Below are 23,996 nucleotides of genomic sequence, written 5' to 3'. Positions count from 1 at the left end.
TCATGGATCCTCGCCCTATACACTAACCCGACGGCCCGCATTCGGATTAACGGCGGTCTCTCTGCTCCCTTTGCCATTCGGAACGGAACCAGACAGGGCTGCCCCCTGTCCCCCCTCCTGTTTGCCCTCACTCTAGAACCTTTCCTAGAGGCGGTCAGACGGGACGGGGGAATCACCGGGTATAAGCACCGCCACACAGTGCATAAAGTGGCCGCCTATGCCGACGACATGTTGTTTTTCCTAGACAACCCCACAATCTCCTTCCCCAATCTCCTCCGAGCCTTCAGAATCTTCGGTGAGATCTCCAATCTTAAGCTAAACCTCAGCAAATCGGAAGCCTTGCCGATCTCACTCGCCGCCGAGAGAGTCACGCATTTAAAGTCACAGTTTCGCTTTACCTGGTGCGACACTAAACTCAAATATCTCGGCGTCTGGCTGCCCAGTGACCTAACACACCTGTTCCGATTAAACTTCCTTACCATTCTCTCAGTCCTTCAGGCGGATCTTCATCGCTGGAAGGGCCTCTACGTTTCTTGGTTCGGCCGAATCAATGCCGTAAAGATGAATATACTCCCGTGCCTTCTGTACTTGTTTCAGGCAATCCCCATTACAATACCCAGGTCATTCTTCCAAACACTAGACACAGCAATACGGCAGTTTGTCTGGAACGGTAAGGCAAGCAGAATAAGCAGGAAGCTCCTAGAGCGCCCTAAAGGTAAAGGGGGTGCGGGACTCCCATCCCTCCGGGGATACTATCACGCGGCACACTTACTCAGGGTTATTGACTGGCACGCCCGTCCCACAGCCAAACTGTGGGTCCCCATGGAGCAGACACAGGCGGGGGGCACTCTCCCCTCCCGTCTGTGGCTCAGCACACTCACTTTAACAGCACTGCGAACAGGTAATCCCCTGACCGACGCTACACTACGGGTCTGGTGTAAGTTACGGTTCACACACCAACTCACCACCACTGACGGCCCCCTTACACCCATCACACATAACCCACGGGTGGGAGGGGGGCTCACGCCCTCAGATCTACGCGCTTACTCGGACACTGGCTGGCTCAGCTTCCGGCAGCTACTGCGGGGTAACCAACTCAGACCTCTCACAGACATATTGGGGGACAAGACACCAACAGGAGTAGATTGCTTTCACTACGCCCAAATACGAGCTTATTACGCGGCCTTCCCAAATAAACAATGCCTGAACAGACCGCCCACGCAGTTCGAATCCTTTTGTATAGCCCAAACCCACCCGGAAAGGGGAGTCTCGCAGCTATATGCGACCCTGCTCAGCAACGAGCTGTCAGGGTATTTATATCGGCAGACATTTTGTGCTATGATAGAAATACAAAGTGTATATTCTGAAGTCATTGTTGAACAGACCAGACTCCATTTTGTTATTCTCAAGTTAACAAAGAGACACAAAATTTCTATCCTTTCTCTTTGACTGACTGCTTTGCCCAAGCTGAATGGAATGTGTATATAAACAACAAATAGATAAGACATTGAGAACTGGGGATGGACAGAATATAATAAATTCTATTCCCAGACTTAGGTGACAGAGGATTAAATAATTAAATTTTACTTTCGATATTGTACAACGTCCCATTATAGTTTAAGGTGAAACTTAGTTCACAAACTATCAATTTTAGGAATTATAGCAGAATTTGCAGACGCATAGTCTGGACAAAACTGAGAAAAACTGTGTGATCTGACAGATAAAATAAGTTATTGGATACATAAAGATAACGTAAATGACGTCAAAAATAGCCACCAGGAAAAGTTAACTCTTTCCTGGATAGGTATGTCTAGTGGAACAAGGCTGCCCTCTTGAGTTCGAATATTAAAATGATTACCTAGAAGGCAACCACACCCCACATTTGTGATTGGCTATCACTTAGAGGAATTTCCCCTTTAAAAAGTTAAGACAAGGGAAGAGTGAGGAGATTCGAAGATTCAAAGATTGAAGACAGAGACATTACAACACTCTGGAGATTCAGAGAGATCCAGGCAGAATCGGGCGATCAGAGTAACCAAGAAACTCTTACACTCCATGCAGAGAAACAGATCTATGACATTTAGCTACCTGAGGATATCTGATGAGAAAATATCTACTCAACTGGTAAATATACAGACATTTAATTAATTAATTAAAATTAATAGCATGATATATGACTGGATAAATCATGTTTGATTTCATATTTAGAAATCTTAATTATTAAAGAATATATATATGGTTATAGCATCCCATCTGCAGCTGGGATTAATATAGCCATTAATGTATTTGTGTGATTAATATCACGTTAGCATATCATGACCATTTATCCAGCTGTATTGATTGGCTCTAAAATAAGATAAAATATCTATTTAGACAAATTAATTAAAATATCAGCTTATAGAACATAGTAGATTTTCTCATTGGATGCAAAGAAATATTTAAAGGTTGATGACTGGTTAAATGTTATTTTAATTCAAATTACATAGGAGTAGATCTTAACTACTTAGGAGGTCTAACCAGCATTGAAAGGGTTACTTCTGCCAGAAAGTTTTACTGCAGCTCTAAGGAATGCTCTGTCTCCTTAAAACTTTGTTTCCTTAGCTGTAAAGAAAGGGTCGTAAATCAGTCTTGACAGCTAATGGAGTCTATGCTATACTAACCAGGAAGTAAATTGCCTATTGTATTGCATATTGTTTTATACTGCATATTAATTATTATTGCCATATTGTATTGCATATTCATGTTATACTCGAATTCCATTGATTATTATCATGCATGTTACTCATCATTATTATCTAAATTGTTAAGAAATAAATATCTATTTTTATAACAATTTGTGATTTTTAATTACCGGTATATGGTTTTACATTTTCATTTAACACGATAACGATTAGGGATCTGAGAATTGAAATCGTGGGCAATTCTCTCTGTTTACAATTATTATCCCATAAATATCCCCACACTCCCCTCCCCTCTCCTCCCCCCCCCCCCCCCCCTCCCCTGTCATGCCCCCTTAACTGATCAATGGGCCGGAGTTCCAGTCGACTGAGTACGGATAACCTTAACTCATTACCACCCACCCCCACTAGACAACCCCAGTGATGACCCTCACATATGTTCTTATTCTCCCTGGACCCCATACCTACGGCTACATACCTGTACGGACTTGAGACAACCTGACACTGACATTAGTAATGCTAACTACTCACAGGCCCGTTGCCTGAGAACCACACGCACAGTTCCAGACGTACGACCTGCACTGACTTAAAATTCATTTCCCTGGACATATGCAGCCGGATGACCAAACAATCCCCCCAAGGTACTGACCTCCTCATCCCATCCACGGAACGTCTCAACCGCTAGCAGAGGACAGCTCATATGCGCCCCGTTAGGTAGGGACGTCCCAATTCCCCTTTACCCTGTACAATTACTGTCACCCATATCTGAAAGGTGGTGAACCCAGTTACAAGTTTCAATTTATTTGGATGTTACCGTACACAAACAACATGTAACTCGTTGAATCTGTTATCCTTAAATCACTGTTGTACGCCTCACCTAACCATTCTGCTTTCTTTGTCTATTGATATGTGTATAATTGTATCATCCTTTTGACATATGTCAAATATAAAACGAAAATAAAGATTGTCTAAAAAAAAATAAAAAAAATAAAAATATATATATATATCTCTTCCCTGAGGGACTGGGCTTGGGTAAGGGCCCCACTATGTCTACGCCCACCCTACTGAAGGGTTCTTCAATAATGGGAAGAGGGCATAACTTAGCTTTGTGGCGGTAACCTCGCTTGCCCACTCGCTGGCAAATGTCACATGAGTTGCAGTACTGCCTCACGCCCTTAGAGATCCCTGGCCATAAAAAAGTGTGGGTCAACCTGTATCGGGTACGTGTCATCCACAGATGCCCAGACAAGGGGATGTCGTGAGCAATAATAAGCAGTTCTTGCCTATACTTTTGGGGGACTACTAACTGTTTAGTCGTCACTGTGACCGACCCCCCCCCACTCCTCTTTCAGCAATGCGATAAAGTAGCCCTTTCTCCCATGTATACCGCTCCCCCTCTAACCCGGCCTGATCTGTGCTTACTCTATGTTTCTACACTGTCCCTGTATACCTGTAGCGTGGGGTCTAACTTCACCTCTGCCTCAAACTTAGTTGGGGTATCCCAGGTCATACGTGTCGTGTGGGGGTCATGGTCTCTTACCTGAGCCTCAGAGTGTGCTGGTGGAACCGTGGTGCGAGCCTGTTGCCGTGTGGTCACTGGATGTTAGCCCTGCCATTATATCGGGAGGGTGGTGGTGGATTCCCCTGGGTCGGTCTAGAAACTGTTGCTGTGGGGCCGGTAGGCGTTAAGGTACTGGGTTGCACTGTGGGTCGAGGGTAATTCCTAGTTAGGGGCCCGTGATGCCTCCTTGCGTCAAAATGCTGGTCAGCTAATCGGTCCGCTTCAGTTAGGGTGAGGGGTTTTCGGTCTCTCACCCATTCTTGTGCCTCTGGGGACAAGCCATTAAAGAATTGTTCTAACAGCATCAGTTTTCGCAGCTCCTCCATAGTGGTGGCGTGTCTTGCTTGTATCCACCCTTGTGATGCTTGATCTAGCTTGTGCGCCCACTCGGCATGCAAATTTTTCTCCGGTTTGCGCAAGCCTCTAAACTTGCGCCGGTATGCCTCCGGGGTAATGGCATACCTTTCTAGGATCGCCCTTTTTACTTTGGTATAATCCTTGCTGTCCTCTCTGGGTACAGCGTGATAGGCTTCTGCTGCCCAACCTGACAGTTTGTCTGCCAGTAACGGTACCCATACTGCCGGTTCCAAGTCATGCAAATCACACAGCCTCTCAAAATCTTGTAAATACCCGTCAATCTCATCCTTTTCCTCGCAAAACATCTTAAATGCATGGGATTTGGGGTTTTACCTGGTCGTAGACAGAGGCAGTAATGGATTCTGCCCTGGACGGTGTCTCCTGTGAACGGTGTGCCATCAGATAATCATGCACATCTGACATCAGCACGGTCAATATCTCCAAGGACACTGGCTGCGGCAGAAACTCCATCCTGGTTCTCAGCTCTCTTTGGTATGGGGTCTCTTCCATGGCTGGTGGAGGTGTAGCGCTGCGAGCTCTGTCTCCCTCCATCAGTTCAGCAATCAGCACAGCTTTGGATTTATTGCTGGCTACTTTACCCCTGGCTTCCAGTAGCTCCTTTAATGTCTGCCGTTTCAATGCAGCATAATCTATCTCCATTCACCTCGTTGTTCAGTTCTTTGTTCCATACGAATTGCCCTTCACTTTTCTTGTTCGGTAGTTTCAATTACACGAATCGTGCTTTTCGGCTGTAAGGTTGGATCCCGTCGCTTGCCACCAATTGTAGCGGAGCGGCAATATTAAATCCCACGATCTCCGCTGGTATTAAAGGTAATCCACAGTCAGCGCTGAAAAGTAAGGCAATATCCCAAATCCCCCAGTAACCGGATGAAACACAGTGCTGGGAGTCAACTGAGGTCTTTATTCACAGCTTCCAGTATTTATGCAAGTCCCCATGCAAGGGGTTTCCAGACAGACTTAGCAGGGGTAATACAGTAGGGGACTACATGGGGGACTTAACATTTGGAGCATTTCTCCCATCAGGCACTGCTGCACGAGAGGGATACTCCCACTGGAATATACCGTTAAGTGGATTATCACTGCGTGCAGCAGAACCAGCATTTCACATTTAAATCCATAACTCCAACAATATTCACATTATTTGCACGAACAGGCGTTCGGTAGATAGCTGGGGTCTGAGTGCACATTTTGTGTGAATACTGCTCAGATTCCAGCTAAAACAACCGAACGCCGCACGAAATACATTTGCTTATTAAATTCGTTAAAAAGTACCGAACACCGATGGGGAACCACAATAGAAGAAGACCGGAGCTCCCGAACGGCCTGGAAGTACAGCGGTGTTCGTGTCGTCGAGTAGCCGTTTTTAGTTCCACGTGCTCGACGACCAAACACCGCTGGGGAGACAAAGGATCCAAGATGGCCGACCGCCGCGTGGTCGGTAGTCGAATGACGGCCACCTAGGAACGCACTTAATTACCGATTGCAACAATGTTGCAATCTGGTAATTGGTGCCACACGACCCTCAGTGTGTGGGCTTGGGTTCGGTACATAATTTGTTTCACGAACAGCCGGTAAAACAGCTGTTCGTGAAACAGCTAGGTAAATACTAGCTGCTTTCGGCTGCCAGCATACGAATACTATAGGAATTACCAGCACAGATACATTTCTATACAGCAAGCACGGTACATTAAACAGAATAGGGCAGCAATGTTCTGTACAACCTTTAAGGACACAGTTTTATAGTCTGAAGTGGCTAGGTTTGCCACACCTATCAGTTAATAACCTATCTCCATGACTCAGACCCTGTTAGTTAATAACCTAACTCCATGGAGTCAGACCCTATTAGTTAGTAAACTATCACAATCAGTCAGACCTTATAAGTTAATAACCTATCTCCATGGAGTCAGGCCCTGTTAGTTAATAACCTATCACCATCAGTCAGACCCTATTAGTTAATAACCTATCTCCATGGAGTCAGACCCTGTTAGTTAATAACCTATCTCCATGGAGTCAGACCCTGTTAGTTAATAACCTATCACCATCAGTCAGACCCTATTAGTTAATAACCTATCTCCATGGAGTCAGACCTTATTAGTTAATAACCTATCTTCATGGAGTCAGACCCTGTTAGTTAATAACCTATCTCCATGGAGTCAGACCCTATTAGTTAATAACCTATCACCATGGAGTCAGACCCTATTAGTTAATAACCTATCTCCATGGAGTCAGACCCTATTAGTAAATAACCTATCACCATGGAGTCAGACCCTATTAGTTAGTAAACTATCACAATCAGTCAGACCTTATAAGTTAATAACCTATCTCCATGGAGTCAGGCCCTGTTAGTTAATAACCTATCACCATCAGTCAGACCCTATTAGTTAATAACCTATCTCCATGGAGTCAGACCCTGTTAGTTAATAACCTATCTCCATGGAGTCAGACCCTGTTAGTTAATAACCTATCACCATCAGTCAGACCCTATTAGTTAATAACCTATCTCCATGGAGTCAGACCTTATTAGTTAATAACCTATCTTCATGGAGTCAGACCCTGTTAGTTAATAACCTATCTCCATGGAGTCAGACCCTATTAGTTAATAACCTATCACCATGGAGTCAGACCCTATTAGTTAATAACCTATCTCCATGGAGTCAGGCCCTGTTAGTTAATGACCTATCACCATGGAGTCAGACCCTGTTAGTTAATAACCTATCTCCATGGAGTCAGACCCTGTTAGTTAATAACCTATCACCATGGAGTCAGACCCTGTTAGTTAATAACCTATCTCCATGGAGTCAGACCCTGTTAGTTAATGACCTATCACCATGGAGTCAGACCCTGTTAGTTAATGACCTATCTCCATGGAGTCAGACCCTATTAGTTAATAACCTATCTCCATGGAGTCAGACCCTGTTAGTTAATGACCTATCACCATGGAGTCAGACCCTGTTAGTTAATGACCTATCACCATGGAGTCAGACCCTGTTAGTTAATAACCTATCACCATGGAGTCAGACCCTGTTAGTTAATGACCTATCACCATGGAGTCAGACCCTGTTAGTTAATGACCTATCACCATGGAGTCAGACCCTGTTAGTTAATAACCTATCTCCATGGAGTCAGACCTTATTAGTTAATAACCTATCACCATGGAGTCAGACCTTATTAGTTAATAACCTATCACCATGGAGTCAGACCTTATTAGTTAATAACCTATCACCATGGAGTCAGACCCTGTTAGTTAATAACCTATCACCATGGAGTCAGACCCTGTTAGTTAATAACCTATCACCATGGATTCAGACCCTGTTAGTTAATAACCTATCACCATGGAGTCAGACCCTGTTAGTTAATGACCTATCACCATGGAGTCAGACCCTGTTAGCTAATGACCTATCACCATGGAGTCAGACCCTGTTAGTTAATGACCTATCACCATGGAGTCAGACCCTGTTAGTTAATGACCTATCACCATGGAGTCAGACCCTGTTAGTTAATAACCTATCACCATGGAGTCAGACCGTGTTAGTTAATAACCTATCTCCATGGAGTCAGACCCTGTTAGTTAATAACCTATCACCATGGAGTCAGACCCTGTTAGTTAATGACCTATCACCATGGAGTCAGACCCTGTTAGTTAATGACCTATCACCATGGAGTCAGACCCTGTTAGTTAATGACCTATCACCATGGAGTCAGACCCTGTTAGTTAATAACCTATCTCCATGGAGTCAGACCTTATTAGTTAATAACCTATCTCCATGGAGTCAGACCTTATTAGTTAATAACCTATCTCCATGGAGTCAGACCTTATTAGTTAATAACCTATCTCCATGCAGTCAGACCCTGTTAGTTAATAACCTATCACCATGGAGTCAGACCCTGTTAGTTAATGACCTATCTCCATGGAGTCAGACCCTGTTAGTTAATAACCTATCACCATGGAGTCAGACCCTGTTAGTTAATGACCTATCACCATGGAGTCAGACCCTGTTAGTTAATGACCTATCACCATGGAGTCAGACCCTGTTAGTTAATGACCTATCTCCATGGAGTCAGACCCTGTTAGTTAATAACCTATCACCATGGAGTCAGACCCTGTTAGTTAATGACCTATCACCATGGAGTCAGACCCTGTTAGTTAATGACCTATCACCATGGAGTCAGACCCTGTTAGTTAATAACCTATCTCCATGGAGTCAGACCTTATTAGTTAATAACCTATCTCCATGGAGTCAGACCTTATTAGTTAATAACCTATCACCATGGAGTCAGACCTTATTAGTTAATAACCTATCTTCATGGAGTCAGACCCTGTTAGTTAATAGCCTATCATTTCACAGACAGGATGGTTCTCTATAGGAATATATGGGTGTCACACATCAAGCCGTGGAACGCAAACACCAATAGAACGCACCGGAAGCTTCTAACAGGGCGCCTGAGACGTACCTGAAAATGGCTCGGTGGAACGCACACGCCGGAAGCTTTAAGCTGAGCGCCCTAGGCGTACCTGGAAATGGGTCGGTGGAACGCACACGCCGGAAGCTTTAAGCTGAGCGCCCTAGGCGTACCTGGAAATGGGTCGGTGGAACGCAAGCCGTGGAACGCACACGCCGGAAGTGCTGAGTTTGGTGCCCAGGACGTACCTGGAAATGGTTCGGTGGAACGCACGCGCCGGAAGTAGTATTGCCGCGGACTCCATCTACAAAGACTGTTTGTGGCGGCGGTTGGTGCGGTGAGCGCTGAGCGAGGAGAGCGGGCTGTGCTGGCTGGGAGTGATATGGTTAGATTATTACCGGGGGGAGGGGGGCTAGTGACCCTTTATAAAGATATAAATCATATTATTATTCCATATTAACCATTATTACACCCTGACAGCCTGTATCACACCATGGGAGCCGGATATCCGGTGTATTATATGCTTATTATATAGTGTGATATTATTATATATAGTGTATTATATTATTACACCCTGACAGCCTGTATTACACCATGGGAGCCGGATATCCGGTGTATTATATACTTATTATATAGTGTGATATTATTATATATAGTGTATTATATTATTACACCCTGACAGCCTGTATTACACCATGGGAGCCGGATATCCGGTGTATTATATACTTATTATATAGTGTGATATTATTATATATAGTGTATTATATTATTACACTCTGACAGCCTGTATCACACCATGGGAGCCGGATATCCGGTGTATTATATACTTATTATATAGTGTGATATTATTATATATAGTGTATTATATTATTACACCCTGACAGCCTGTATTACACCATGGGAGCCGGATATCCGGTGTATTATATGCTTATTATATAGTGTGATATTATTATATATAGTGTATTATATTATTACACCCTGACAGCCTGTATCACACCATGGGAGCCGGATATCCGGTGTATTATATACTTATTATATAGTGTGATATTATTATATATAGTGTATTATATTATTACACCCTGACAGCCTGTATCACACCATGGGAGCCGGATATCCGGTGTATTATATACTTATTATATAGTGTGATATTATTATATATAGTGTATTATATTATTACACCCTGACAGCCTGTATCACACCATGGGAGCCGGATATCCGGTGTATTATATACTTATTATATAGTGTGATATTATTATATATAGTGTATTATATTATTACACCCTGACAGCCTGTATCACACCATGGGAGCCGGATATCCGGTGTATTATATACTTATTATATAGTGTGATATTATTATATATAGTGTATTATATTATTACACCCTGACAGCCTGTATCACACCATGGGAGCCGGATATCCGGTGTATTATATACTTATTATATAGTGTGATATTATTATATATAGTGTATTATATTATTACACCCTGACAGCCTGTATTACACCATGGGAGCCGGATATCCGGTGTATTATATACTTATTATATAGTGTGATATTATTATATATAGTGTATTATATTATTACACCCTGACAGCCTGTATTACACCATGGGAGCCGGATATCCGGTGTATTATATACTTATTATATAGTGTGATATTATTATATATAGTGTATTATATTATTACACTCTGACAGCCTGTATTACACCATGGGAGCCGGATATCCGGTGTATTATATACTTATTATATAGTGTGATATTATTATATATAGTGTATTATATTATTACACCCTGACAGCCTGTATCACACCATGGGAGCCGGATATCCGGTGTATTATATACTTATTATATAGTGTGATATTATTATATATAGTGTATTATATTATTACACCCTGACAGCCTGTATTACACCATGGGAGCCGGATATCCGGTGTATTATATACTTATTATATAGTGTGATATTATTATATATAGTGTATTATATTATTACACCCTGACAGCCTGTATCACACCATGGGAGCCGGATATCCGGTGTATTATATACTTATTATATAGTGTGATATTATTATATATAGTGTATTGTATTATTACACCCTGACAGCCTGTATTACACCATGGGAGCCGGATATCCGGTGTATTATATACTTATTATATAGTGTGATATTATTATATATAGTGTATTATATTATTACACCCTGACAGCCTGTATTACACCATGGGAGCCGGATATCCGGTGTATTATATACTTATTATATAGTGTGATATTATTATATATAGTGTATTATATTATTACACCCTGTCAGCCTGTATCACACCATGGGAGCCGGATATCCGGTGTATTATATACTTATTATATAGTGTGATATTATTATATATAGTGTATTATATTATTACACCCTGACAGCCTGTATTACACCATGGGAGCCGGATATCCGGTGTATTATATACTTATTATATAGTGTGATATTATTATATATAGTGTATTATATTATTACACCCTGACACCCTGTATCACACCATGGGAGCCGGATATCCGGTGTATTATATACTTATTATATAGTGTGATATTATTATATAGTGTGATATTATTATATAGTGTATTATTATTATTATTATTATTATATAGTGTATTATTATATAGTGTTATTATTATTATATATAATGTAGTATTATTATTATATATAGTGTGTGATATTATATAGTATATTATATTATTACACATGAAAATGCAAAGTTGCACATACAAAGAGAAAGCACTGACATATACCGATACACACACCGACACGCATGCAGATACACAGATGCAAACACCGACACAGATTGCAACACATATATATATAGTTGAACAGACACACTGCCACACATGCAGATACACACATACAGATGTACAGACACACAGATGCAAACACTGCCACACATGCAGATACAGATATACAGACACAATCCATGACACAGACATACAGATACATACACTGACACATACACAGACATACTGACACACATACAGATTCAGACACATAGATACTAGGGCCAGCCCAAGACAATTTGCTGTCTGGGTCCCCCAAAACGACACCACCAAAACATGCCCCACAATGATTATGTTGTATTATGATAATTAAAACCAAAATGAAGTATATCATGATAAGATAAATACATTCAAGTAACATACTTGGATCAATACACACTAAAATAACGTCACAACATATATGCTTCTGCAGTGGTAGTAAATTATTAGCGAAGTACAATATACGTCAATCACTAATAATAACAAACCAAAAGGGAGTAAGTTAATTTGTCATGTGTGATGTTTGCCATTAGTCTGCGGATGTAGTGTGTGTGTGTGTGCTGGGGATGTAGTGTGTGTGTGTGTGCTGGGGATGTAGTGTGTGTGTGTGTGCTGGGGATGTAGTGTGTGTGTGTGCTGGGGATGTAGTGTGTGTGTGTGTGCTGGGGATGTAGTGTGTGTGTGTGTGCTGGGGATGTAGTGTGTGTGTGTGCTGGGGATGTAGTGTGTGTGTGTGTGCTGGGGATGTAGTGTGTGTGTGTGTGCTGGGGATGTAGTGTGTGTGTGTGTGTGTGTGTGTGTGCGTGCTGGGGATGTAGTGTGTGTGTGTGCTGGGGATGTAGTGTGTGTGTGTGTGCTGGGGATGTAGTGTGTGTGTGTGCTGGGGATGTAGTGTGTGTGTGTGCTGGGGATGTAGTGTGTGTGTGTGTGTGTGTGCTGGGGATGTAGTGTGTGTGTGCTGGGGATGTAGTGTGTGTGTGTGTGTGCTGGGGATGTAGTGTGTGTGTGTGCTGGGGATGTAGTGTGTGTGTGTGTGCTGGGGATGTAGTGTGTGTGTGTGTGCTGGGGATGTAGTGTGTGTGTGTGTGCTGGGGATGTAGTGTGTGTGTGTGTGCTGGGGATGTAGTGTGTGTGTGTGTGCTGGGGATGTAGTGTGTGTGTGTGCTGGGGATGTAGTGTGTGTGTGTGTGCTGGGGATGTAGTGTGTGTGTGTGTGCTGGGGATGTAGTGTGTGTGTGTGTGCTGGGGATGTAGTGTGTGTGTGTGTGCTGGGGATGTAGTGTGTGTGTGTGTGCTGGGGATGTAGTGTGTGTGTGTGTGTGTGTGTGTGTGCGTGCTGGGGATGTAGTGTGTGTGTGTGCTGGGGATGTAGTGTGTGTGTGTGTGCTGGGGATGTAGTGTGTGTGTGTGCTGGGGATGTAGTGTGTGTGTGTGCTGGGGATGTAGTGTGTGTGTGTGTGTGTGCTGGGGATGTAGTGTGTGTGTGCTGGGGATGTAGTGTGTGTGTGTGTGTGTGTGTGTGTGTGCTGGGGATGTAGTGTGTGTGTGTGTGTGTGTGTGTGTGTGTGTGTGTGTGTGTGCTGGGGATGTAGTGTGTGTGTGTGTGCTGGGGATGTAGTGTGTGTGTGTGTGTGTGTGCTGGGGATGTAGTGTGTGTGTGTGCTGGGGATGTAGTGTGTGTGTGTGCTGGGGATGTAGTGTGTGTGTGTGCTGGGGATGTAGTGTGTGTGTGTGCTGGGGATGTAGTGTGTGTGTGTGCTGGGGATGTAGTGTGTGTGTGTGCTGGGGATGTAGTGTGTGTGTGTGCTGGGGATGTAGTGTGTGTGTGTGCTGGGGATGTAGTGTGTGTGTGTGCTGGGGATGTAGTGTGTGTGTGTGCTGGGGATGTAGTGTGTGTGTGTGTGCTGGGGATGTAGTGTGTGTGTGTGTGTGTGCTGGGGATGTAGTGTGTGTGTGTGTGTGTGTGCTGGGGATGTAGTGTGTGTGTGTGTGTGTGTGTGTGCTGGGGATGTAGTGTGTGTGTGTGTGTGTGTGCTGGGGATGTAGTGTGTGTGTGTGTGTGTGTGTGCTGGGGATGTAGTGTGTGTGTGTGTGCTGGGGGTGTAGTGTGTGTGTGTGTGTGTGCTGGGGATGTAGTGTGTGTGTGTGTGTGCTGGGGGTGTAGTGTGTGCTGGGGGTGTAGTGTGTGTGTGTGTGTGTGTGCTGGGGATGTAGTGTGTGTGTGTGTGTGTGCTGGGGATGTAGTGTGTGTGTGTGTGTGCTGGGGATGTAGTGTGTGTGTGTGTGTGCTGGGTATGTAGTGTGTGTGTGTGTGTGCTGGGGATGTAGTGTGTGTGTGTGTGTGTGCTGGGGATGTAGTGTGTGTGTGTGTGTGTGCTGGGGATGTAGTGTGTGTGTGTGTGTGTGCTGGGGATGTAGTGTGTGTGTGTGTGTGCTGGGGATGTAGTGTGTGTGTGTGTGTGCTGGGGATGTAGTGTGTGTGTGTGTGTGCTGGGGATGTAGTGTGTGTGTGTGTGTGCTGGGGATGTAGTGTGTGTGTGTGCTGGGGATGTAGTGTGTGTGTGTGTGTGCTGGGGATGTAGTGTGTGTGTGTGTGTGCTGGGGATGTAGTGTGTGTGTGTGCTGGGGATGTAGTGTGTGTGTGTGTGTGTGTGCTGGGGATGTAGTGTGTGTGTGTGTGTGTGCTGGGGATGTAGTGTGTGTGTGTGTGTGCTGGGGATGTAGTGTGTGTGTGTGTGTGTGTGTGCTGGGGATGTAGTGTGTGTGTGTGTGTGCTGGGGATGTAGTGTGTGTGTGTGTGTGTGTGCTGGGGATGTAGTGTGTGTGTGTGTGTGTGTGCTGGGGATGTAGTGTGTGTGTGTGTGTGTGTGTGCTGGGGATGTAGTGTGTGTGTGCTGGGGATGTAGTGTGTGTGTGTGTGTGTGTGCTGGGGATGTAGTGTGTGTGTGCTGGGGATGTAGTGTGTGTGTGTGTGCTGGGGATGTAGTGTGTGTGTGTGTGCTGGGGATGTAGTGTGTGTGTGTGTGTGTGTGTGTGCTGGGGATGTAGTGTGTGTGTGTGTGTGTGCTGGGGATGTAGTGTGTGTGTGTGTGTGTGTGCTGGGGATGTAGTGTGTGTGTGTGTGTGCTGGGGATGTAGTGTGTGTGTGTGCTGGGGATGTAGTGTGTGTGTGTGTGCTGGGGATGTAGTGTGTGTGTGTGTGTGTGTGTGCTGGGGATGTGTGTGTGTGTGCTGGGGATGTAGTGTGTGTGTGTGTGTGCTGGGGATGTAGTGTGTGTGTGTGTGCTGGGGATGTAGTGTGTGTGTGTGTGTGCTGGGGATGTAGTGTGTGTGTGTGTGTGCTGGGGATGTAGTGTGTGTGTGTGTGTGCTGGGGATGTAGTGTGTGTGTGTGTGCTGGGGATGTGTGTGTGCTGGGGATGTAGTGTGTGTGTGTGCTGGGGATGTAGTGTGTGTGTGTGTGTGCTGGGGATGTAGTGTGTGTGTGTGTGTGCTGGGGATGTAGTGTGTGTGTGTGTGTGTGTGTGCTGGGGATGTAGTGTGTGTGTGTGCTGGGGATGTAGTGTGTGTGTGTGCTGGGGATGTAGTGTGTGTGTGTGTGTGCTGGGGATGTAGTGTGTGTGTGTGTGTGCTGGGGATGTAGTGTGTGTGTGCTGGGGATGTAGTGTGTGTGTGTGCTGGGGATGTAGTGTGTGTGTGTGTGTGTGCTGGGGATGTAGTGTGTGTGTGTGTGTGCTGGGGATGTAGTGTGTGTGTGTGTGTGTGTGCTGGGGATGTAGTGTGTGTGTGCTGGGGATGTAGTGTGTGTGTGCTGGGGATGTAGTGTGTGTGTGTGTGTGCTGGGGATGTAGTGTGTGTGTGTGCTGGGGATGTAGTGTGTGTGTGTGTGTGTGTGCGCGCTGGGGATGTAGTGTGTGTGTGTGTATGTGTGCGCTGGGGATGTAGTGTGTGTGTGCGCGCTGGGGATGTAGTGTGTGTGTGTGTGCGCTGGGGATGTAGTGTGTGTGTGTGCGCGCTGGGGATGTAGTGTGTGTGTGTGCGCGCGCTGGGGATGTAGTGTGTGTGTGTGTGCACGCTGGGGGTGTAGTGTGTGTGTGTGCGCGCTGGGGATGTAGTGTGTGTGTGCGCGCTGGGGATGTAGTGTGTGTGTGCGCGCTGGGGATGTAGTGTGTGTGTGTGTGCGCGCTGGGGATGTAGTGTGTGTGTGCGCGCTGGGGATGTAGTGTGTGTGTGTGTGTGTGCTGGGGATGTAGTGTGTGTGTGTGTGTGTGCTGGGGATGTAGTGTGTGTGTGTGTGTGTGCTGGGGATGTAGTGTGTGTGTGTGTGTGCTGGGGATGTAGTGTGTGTGTGTGTGTGCTGGGGATGTAGTGTGTGTGTGTGTGTGCTGGGGATGTAGTGTGTGTGTGTGTGTGCTGGGGATGTAGTGTGTGTGTGTGTGTGCTGGGGATGTAGTGTGTGTGTGTGCTGGGGATGTAGTGTGTGTGTGTGTGTGTGCTGGGGATGTAGTGTGTGTGTGTGTGTGCTGGGGATGTAGTGTGTGTGTGTGTGTGTGTGTGTGTGTGTGCTGGGGATGTAGTGTGTGTGTGTGTGTGCTGGGGATGTAGTGTGTGTGTGCTGGGGATGTAGTGTGTGTGCTGGGGATGTAGTGTGTGTGCTGGGGATGTAGTGTGTGTGTGTGTGCTGGGGATGTAGTGTGTGTGTGTGTGCTGGGGATGTAGTGTGTGTGTGTGTGCTGGGGATGTAGTGTGTGTGTGTGTGTGCTGGGGATGTAGTGTGTGTGTGTGTGTGCTGGGGATGTAGTGTGTGTGTGTGTGTGCTGGGGATGTAGTGTGTGTGTGTGTGCTGGGGATGTAGTGTGTGTGTGTGTGTGTGTGCTGGGGATGTAGTGTGTGTGTGTGTGTGTGCTGGGGATGTAGTGTGTGTGTGTGTGCTGGGGATGTAGTGTGTGTGTGTGTGCTGGGGATGTAGTGTGTGTGTGTGCTGGGGATGTAGTGTGTGCTGGGGATGTAGTGTGTGTGTGTGTGTGTGTGTGTGTGCTGGGGATGTAGTGTGTGCTGGGGATGTAGTGTGTGTGTGTGTGTGTGTGTGCTGGGGATGTAGTGTGTGTGTGTGTGTGTGCTGGGGATGTAGTGTGTGTGTGTGCTGGGGATGTAGTGTGTGTGTGTGCTGGGGATGTAGTGTGTGTGTGTGCTGGGGATGTAGTGTGTGTGTGTGCTGGGGATGTAGTGTGTGTGTGTGCTGGGGATGTAGTGTGTGTGTGTGCTGGGGATGTAGTGTGTGTGTGTGCTGGGGATGTAGTGTGTGTGTGTGCTGGGGATGTAGTGTGTGTGTGTGCTGGGGATGTAGTGTGTGTGTGTGCTGGGGATGTAGTGTGTGTGTGTGCTGGGGATGTAGTGTGTGTGTGTGTGCTGGGGATGTAGTGTGTGTGTGTGCTGGGGATGTAGTGTGTGTGTGTGCTGGGGATGTAGTGTGTGTGTGTGTGCTGGGGATGTAGTGTGTGTGTGTGTGTGCTGGGGATGTAGTGTGTGTGTGTGCTGGGGATGTAGTGTGTGTGTGTGCTGGGGATGTAGTGTGTGTGTGTGTGTGCGCGCTGGGGATGTAGTGTGTGTGTGTGTGTGTATGTGTGCGCTGGGGATGTAGTGTGTGTGTGCGCGCTGGGGATGTAGTGTGTGTGTGTGTGCGCTGGGGATGTAGTGTGTGTATGCGCGCTGGGGATGTAGTGTGTGTGTATGCGCGCTGGGGATGTAGTGTGTGTGTGTGCGCGCTGGGGATGTAGTGTGTGTGTGTGCGCGCTGGGGATGTAGTGTGTGTGTGCGCGCTGGGGATGTAGTGTGTGTGTGCGCGCTGGGGATGTAGTGTGTGTGTGCGCGCTGGGGATGTAGTGTGTGTGTGCGCGCTGGGGATGTAGTGTGTGTGTGTGTGTGCGCTGGGGATGTAGTGTGTGTCTGTGCGCTGGGGATGTAGTGTGTGTCTGTGCGCTGGGGATGTAGTGTGTGTGTGTGCGCGCGCTGGGGATTTAGTGTGTGTGTGTGCGCGCGCTGGGGATGTAGTGTGTGTGTGTGCGCGCTGGGGATGTAGTGTGTGTGTGTGCGCGCTGGGGATGTAGTGTGTGTGTGTGTGTGTGTGTGTGTGCGCTGGGGATGTAGTGTGTGTGTGTGTGCGCGCTGGGGATGTAGTGTGTGTGTGTGTGTGTGTGTGTGTGCGCGCTGGGGATGTAGTGTGTGTGTGTGCGCGCGCGCGCGCTGGGGATGTAGTGTGTGTGTGTGTGTGCGCGCTGGGGATGTAGTGTGTGTGTGTGCGCGCTGGGGATGTAGTGTGTGTGCTGGGGATGTAGTGTGTGTGTGTGTGTGCTGGGGATGTAGTGTGTGTGTGTGTGTGCTGGGGATGTAGTGTGTGTGTGTGTGTGTGTGCTGGGGATGTAGTGTGTGTGTGTGTGTGTGTGCTGGGGATGTAGTGTGTGTGTGCTGGGGATGTAGTGTGTGTGTGTGTGCTGGGGATGTAGTGTGTGTGTGTGTGCTGGGGATGTGTGTGTGTGTGCGCGCTGGGGATGTGTGTGTGTGCGCGCTGGGGATGTGTGTGTGTGCGCGCTGGGGATGTGGTGTGTGTGTGTGTGCGCGCGCTGGGGATGTAGTGTGTGTGTGTGTGTGTGCGCTGGGGATGTAGTGTGTGTGTGTGTGTGTGTGTGCGCTGGGGATGTAGTGTGTGTGTGCGCTGGGGATGTAGTGTGTGTGTGTGTGTGTGTGTGTGCGCGCGCGCTGGGGATGTAGTATGTGTGTGTGTGTGCGCTGGGGATGTAGTGTGTGTGTGTGCGCTGGGGATGTAGTGTGTGTGTGCGCTGGGGATGTAGTGTGTGTGTGTGCGCGCTGGGGATGTAGTGTGTGTGTGTGTGTGTGCGCTGGGGATGTAGTGTGTGTGTGTGTGCGCTGGGGATGTAGTGTGTGTGTGTGTGTGTGTGTGTGTGTGTGTGTGCTGGGGATGTAGTGTGTGTGTGTGTGCTGGGGATGTAGTGTGTGTGTGTGTGTGTGTGTGTGTGTGCTGGGGATGTAGTGTGTGTGTGTGTGTGCTGGGGATGTAGTGTGTGTGTGTGTGTGCTGGGGATGTAGTGTGTGTGTGCGCGCTGGGGATGTAGTGTGTGTGTGCGTGTGCTGGGGATGTAGTGTGTGTGTGTGTGTGCTGGGGATGTAGTGTGTGTGTGTGCTGGGGATGTAGTGTGTGTGTGTGCTGGGGATGTAGTGTGTGTGTGTGTGTGCTGGGGATGTAGTGTGTGTGTGTGTGTGTGCGCTGGGGATGTAGTGTGTGTGTGTGTGTGTGCTGGGGATGTTGTGTGTGTGTGCTGGTGTGTGCTGGGGATGTAGTGTGTGTGTGTGTGTGTGTGTGTGCTGGGGATGTAGTGTGTGTGTGTGTGCTGGGGATGTAGTGTGTGTGTGTGTGTGTGTGTGTGTGCTGGGGATGTAGTGTGTGTGTGTGTGTGTGTGCTGGGGATGTAGTGTGTGTGTGCGTGTGTGCTGGGGATGTAGAGTGTGTGTGCGTGTGTGCTGGGGATGTAGAGTGTGTGTGCGTGTGTGCTGGGGATGTAGAGTGTGTGTGTGTGCGTGCGTGCTGGAGATGTAGTGTGTGTGCGCGCGTGCTGGGGATGTAGTTTGTGTTCGTGCTGGGGATGTAGTTTGTGTGCGTGCTGGGGATGTAGTTTGTGTGCGTGCTGGGGATGTAGTGTGTGTGCGTGCTGGGGATGTAGTGTGTGTGCGTGCTGGGGATGTAGTGTGTGTGCGTGCTGGGGATGTAGTGTGTGTGCGTGCTGGGGATGTAGTGTGTGTGCGTGCTGGGGATGTAGTGTGTGTGTGTGTGTGATGTTACTGAACCCCTATTAAAGCTCAGTGTGAGGGAGCTCAGACACTGGGTTAGCTCTCACTGTGCCCCTCATTCTGTTACTGAACCCCTATTAAAGCTCACTGTGCCCCTTATGGTGTTACTGAACCCCTATTAAAGCTCAGTGTGAGGGAGCTCAGGTGAAGTGCCACTACTGGATAAAGCATGGAAAATCACCTAGATCTTGCGTCATAACCAACACAGTGGGCTGTAGTGGTTATGATGCTTGGAATAATCCTTTTATAAATGAGTTAATTACATAATCCAGTTCATACCAGGCACAGCAGGGCACACATTGCAGATCACTATAAGAGCTAGAAGCATGTCTTATGTCTTTGTATTGCCTCCCAGATGCAAAGCACAGAGCTAATAACAATGATTGTCAGGTAGTTAAGATGGAGATGCCCCGTTGCAGGACAAAGAGGTGTGGATTTCTTCATTTTATTTTTCACAAATTCATATTTGTTAATGTGCGAGACAAATGTAACATTAAAACTTCTGTGAAGTGACTGTTCCCCTAAAAGGAATGCTTCTGGGATGGGATGTTAACCAATACTTATCATGAATAGAATTTAAAGCCCATATGCTAAATGCATCGGCTTCTATCTTATTAATGTAGTACACCTCTGTTGTTATATTTGTTTAACGTTTCACCTTACACGCGTTGAGCAGTTGGTTGCTGGTTTTTATCGTCCTGACAACTCTGTTGATATATATTGTGTTAACATTACATTCTCTAGGGCAGTGTTCCCCAACCCCCGGGCCGCGGACCGGTACCGGTCCGTGGATCAAACGGTACCGGGCCGCCCAGGGGTGTTCGAGCCTGCCGGCTAATGCAGGGCTGGCTTTGCCCAAGTGCCAGCCCTGCAATGTGCCTGCGGACCGGAGGGGAGATCAGAGATCTCCCTCCCCGGTCTGCAGGCACATTGCTGACAGCCGGCAGGGGAGGGAGTGAGAGAGGACCCGGAAGCTCTTACCTGCAGCTCCTCCGGGTCCTCCTCTCGCGAGATTTGGAGCGTTGCCGCGGTAACCACGGCAACGCTCCAAATCTCGCGAGAGTGAACTCTAGCCCTGTAACTGGGCTAGAGTTCACCTCACCACCACCGGACCACCAGGGAATCCCCACCGGACCACCAGGGAATCCCCACCGGACCACCAGGGACTAAGAAATGTCCCCCCTCCTCCCAGTAAAGGTAAGAAGGGAGGGGGGACATCAATATATTATTTTTAATTAAATAAATAAAAAAAAAGCCTCCCTACCCTCCTTACTCCCCATACACACACTGCCCCCATACACACACTGCCCCATACACACACTGCCCCACACACACACTACACACACTGCCCCACAAACACTCCCCCATACACACACTACACACACTGCCCCCAAACACTGCCCCATACACACACTGCAAACACTGCCCCATACACACACTACACACACTGCCCCACAAACACTGCCCCATACACACACTACACACACTGCCCCACACACACACTACACACACTGCCCCACAAACACTCCCCCATACACACACTACACACACTGCCCCCAAACACTGCCCCATACACACACTGCAAACACTGCCCCATACACACACTACACACACTGCCCCACAAACACTGCCCCATACACACACTACACACACTGCCCCATACACACACTACACACACTGCCCCGCAAACACTGCCCCCCATAGACACACCGCCCCCATACACACACTGCCCCACAAACACTGCCCCATACACACACTACACACACTGCCCCACAAACACTACACACACTGCCCCACAAACACTCCCCCATACACACACTACACACACTACACACACTGCCCCCATACACACACTGCCCCACAAACACTCCCCCATACACACACTCCCCCATACACACACTGCCCCATACACACACTACACACACTGCCCCCAAACACTGCCCCATACACACACTGCAAACACTGCCCCCATACACACACTACACACACTGCCCCACAAACACTGCCCCATACACACACTACACACACTGCCCCATACACACACTACACACACTGCCCCCATAGACACACCGCCCCAAACACACACACACTGCAACTCTCACACACACTGCCACCCTCACATACACACTGCACCGCTCACACACACATACACACAATTTTGAGTCTGTCTTTATGTGACTGTGTTTGTGATTTTCTGACTATGTATGTGTCTGTGTGTTTTTTTAATATATGTGACTGTTTTTTTTTTTTTGTCTTATTAAATCAAAACAAGCGGGCCACGGAAAAATTATCAAATGTTTACCGGTCCGCGGCGATAAAAAGGTTGGGGAGCACTGCTCTAGGGCACACATGTTTTAATAAAATATGAATATTTTTGTCTTCCAGTAACTCTGCTGCATGAAAGCATCCTGCCCTTCCTAATAGTGTAAAGGAGGATACGTTGGAAATCGAATTGGAATCTAAAATTTCCTAAACACAGGAACACACAATGGATGAACACACAGGAAATACAAACGCACAATCAACCTCTTGTGAATATGGTACACTGAACGAATCTGGCATTGTCGTATCCACAGAACATACATCTTATCATATTAAGGAGGAACCAGACTCATACGAGAATGGCCAATTCACAGACACTGAGAATAATACAACCACAGAATGTATGGCTACATCGATTAAGGAGGAATCGTGTGAAGAAGGCAATCTCACGGACACTGACATATATACAAACACAGAACAAAAACAGACAGAATATCCATCTCATTATAAGCAGGAATCAACTCAATGGGAAGAAACAAATATTACTGATGCAAAATGTATTCCACCCATAACGCATGGTGTTATGGAACATACTGCCAGAGAGGGTGATAAAACATTAAGTCCAAAATCAGAGCCTCCAGAAAATGCGAAATGTTGTTTTATATGTAAGAAATACTTTGCCAGTAGCTACGATCTTGTGCAACATCAAGCTGTCCACAAAGGACACAAGCCAATTTGTCCTGAATGTGGGAAACAATTCTTTTATAAATCAGATCTTCTCATCCATTTGAAATATCACAAAGGACAGAAATCCTATATATGCTCAGACTGTGGTAGACGTTTCACTCGACAAACTCATCTTCTCACCCACCAGAAGATCCACACTGAAGAGAAACCATTTTCCTGTTCTCACTGTGGGAAATCCTTCAGCAATAACTCGCATCTCTCCTCCCATCGGAGAATTCATGAGGGAGAGAAGCCATTTGTGTGTTCTGAATGTGGTAAAAACTTTACAAACAGCTTACATCTGGCTAACCACGAGAAAAGCCACCCCAAAGATAAACCTTTCAAATGTTCCGTGTGTGGAATTGGCTTCATCAGTAGTTCGAACCTTGAGGCCCATCAAGAAAATCATAGCTTGCCAGAATCCTTTATATGTTCTCAGTGTGGCGTTTGTTTTCTAGGTTACTCAGATCTTGTGGAGCATTTGAAATGTCATACCGGGTACAAAACTCTCTCCTGCTCTATATGTGAGAGAAACTTTTCGGATACCACTCGGTTTTTCAAACATCAGAAAATGCATGAAGAGAAACCATTTTTCTGTTCTGAATGCGGAAGATGTTATGTTCGTAAAACAGACTTTATACGACACCAGAGACTTCACGAGGAAGAACAGAATGCATAGGTCTAGCAGGGGAAACCATTTGTTGAACGTACATGGCTGATACTGGACAGTTATCCAATTGTTTTCAGTTGAATTATTTTTCCTGTTGACGATGAAACTGGTTCATATATAATATTTATACAAGTGTGTGTTTCTCTTCTTTACCTGGCTCCTGATACTTGTCAGATGCTTTGATTTCCACAGTAGTCCTCAAAAACCATCAATGGTCTGAATGTTCAAGCCAATCCTTGTGGGAATGTAATGGAAACGTTGACTATATGGTAGCCTGTGAGCTCACTCTTTAAAGAGTCACTTGAACAACACTACCATCCATGTTGTTGTGGTTCAATAAATGTCTCTATCTCAAGTCATTAGAATAGCTTTTATAAGAAAACACTGACCATTCTATAATAATTTTTGATTTTCGTGGTGGAAGTCCTATGTGGCCTTAGCTGGCACTAGGAGTTCTTGTCGGAGTCCAGAGAGTTCAAACTAACCACGTTGGAAGGAGAGTGATGTGTGCCAGCAGTAATTTTGAATGTGCTCCAGATAGTGCAGAATGTCTGTTGTGTTGGGTTTCTCTTTTCCTTTGTGTAATAGTTGTACCAAGAATGATCACGTCTGTTTGAATTATTGTGCAATACCAGTATGTGTATGATTGTTTGACTCTTTGTTCCTTATGTTTTAAGA

The 23,996-nt window shown here is 46.5% G+C and overlaps 1 protein-coding gene across 3 annotated transcripts; it reads left to right on the top strand.

Moving 5' to 3' along the window:
- The first annotated feature begins 9,286 nt into the window (after nt 1-9,286).
- Nucleotides 9,287-23,673, top strand: LOC134575269 (zinc finger protein 239-like). Of its 3 annotated transcripts, none has more exons than XM_063434532.1 (2): nt 9,287-9,355; nt 22,046-23,673. In XM_063434532.1, exon 2 carries the CDS (start codon nt 22,149-22,151, stop codon nt 23,325-23,327), a length of 1,179 nt encoding a protein of 392 aa, XP_063290602.1. In that variant the 5' UTR covers nt 9,287-9,355; nt 22,046-22,148; the 3' UTR covers nt 23,328-23,673. The 3 variants fall into 3 exon arrangements, with proteins under 3 accessions (XP_063290602.1, XP_063290603.1, XP_063290601.1); XM_063434533.1 differs by having other exon boundaries at nt 9,314-9,382; XM_063434531.1 differs by having other exon boundaries at nt 9,325-9,403.
- Nucleotides 23,674-23,996: the final 323 nt, after the last annotated feature.

The sequence above is a fragment of the Pelobates fuscus genome, chromosome 10 (assembly GCF_036172605.1).
Source record: "Pelobates fuscus isolate aPelFus1 chromosome 10, aPelFus1.pri, whole genome shotgun sequence".
Taxonomy (NCBI): Eukaryota; Metazoa; Chordata; class Amphibia; order Anura; family Pelobatidae; genus Pelobates; species Pelobates fuscus.
The sequence above is the reverse complement of the archived record's forward strand: the minus strand, read 5'-3'. Positions and strand labels throughout refer to the sequence as shown.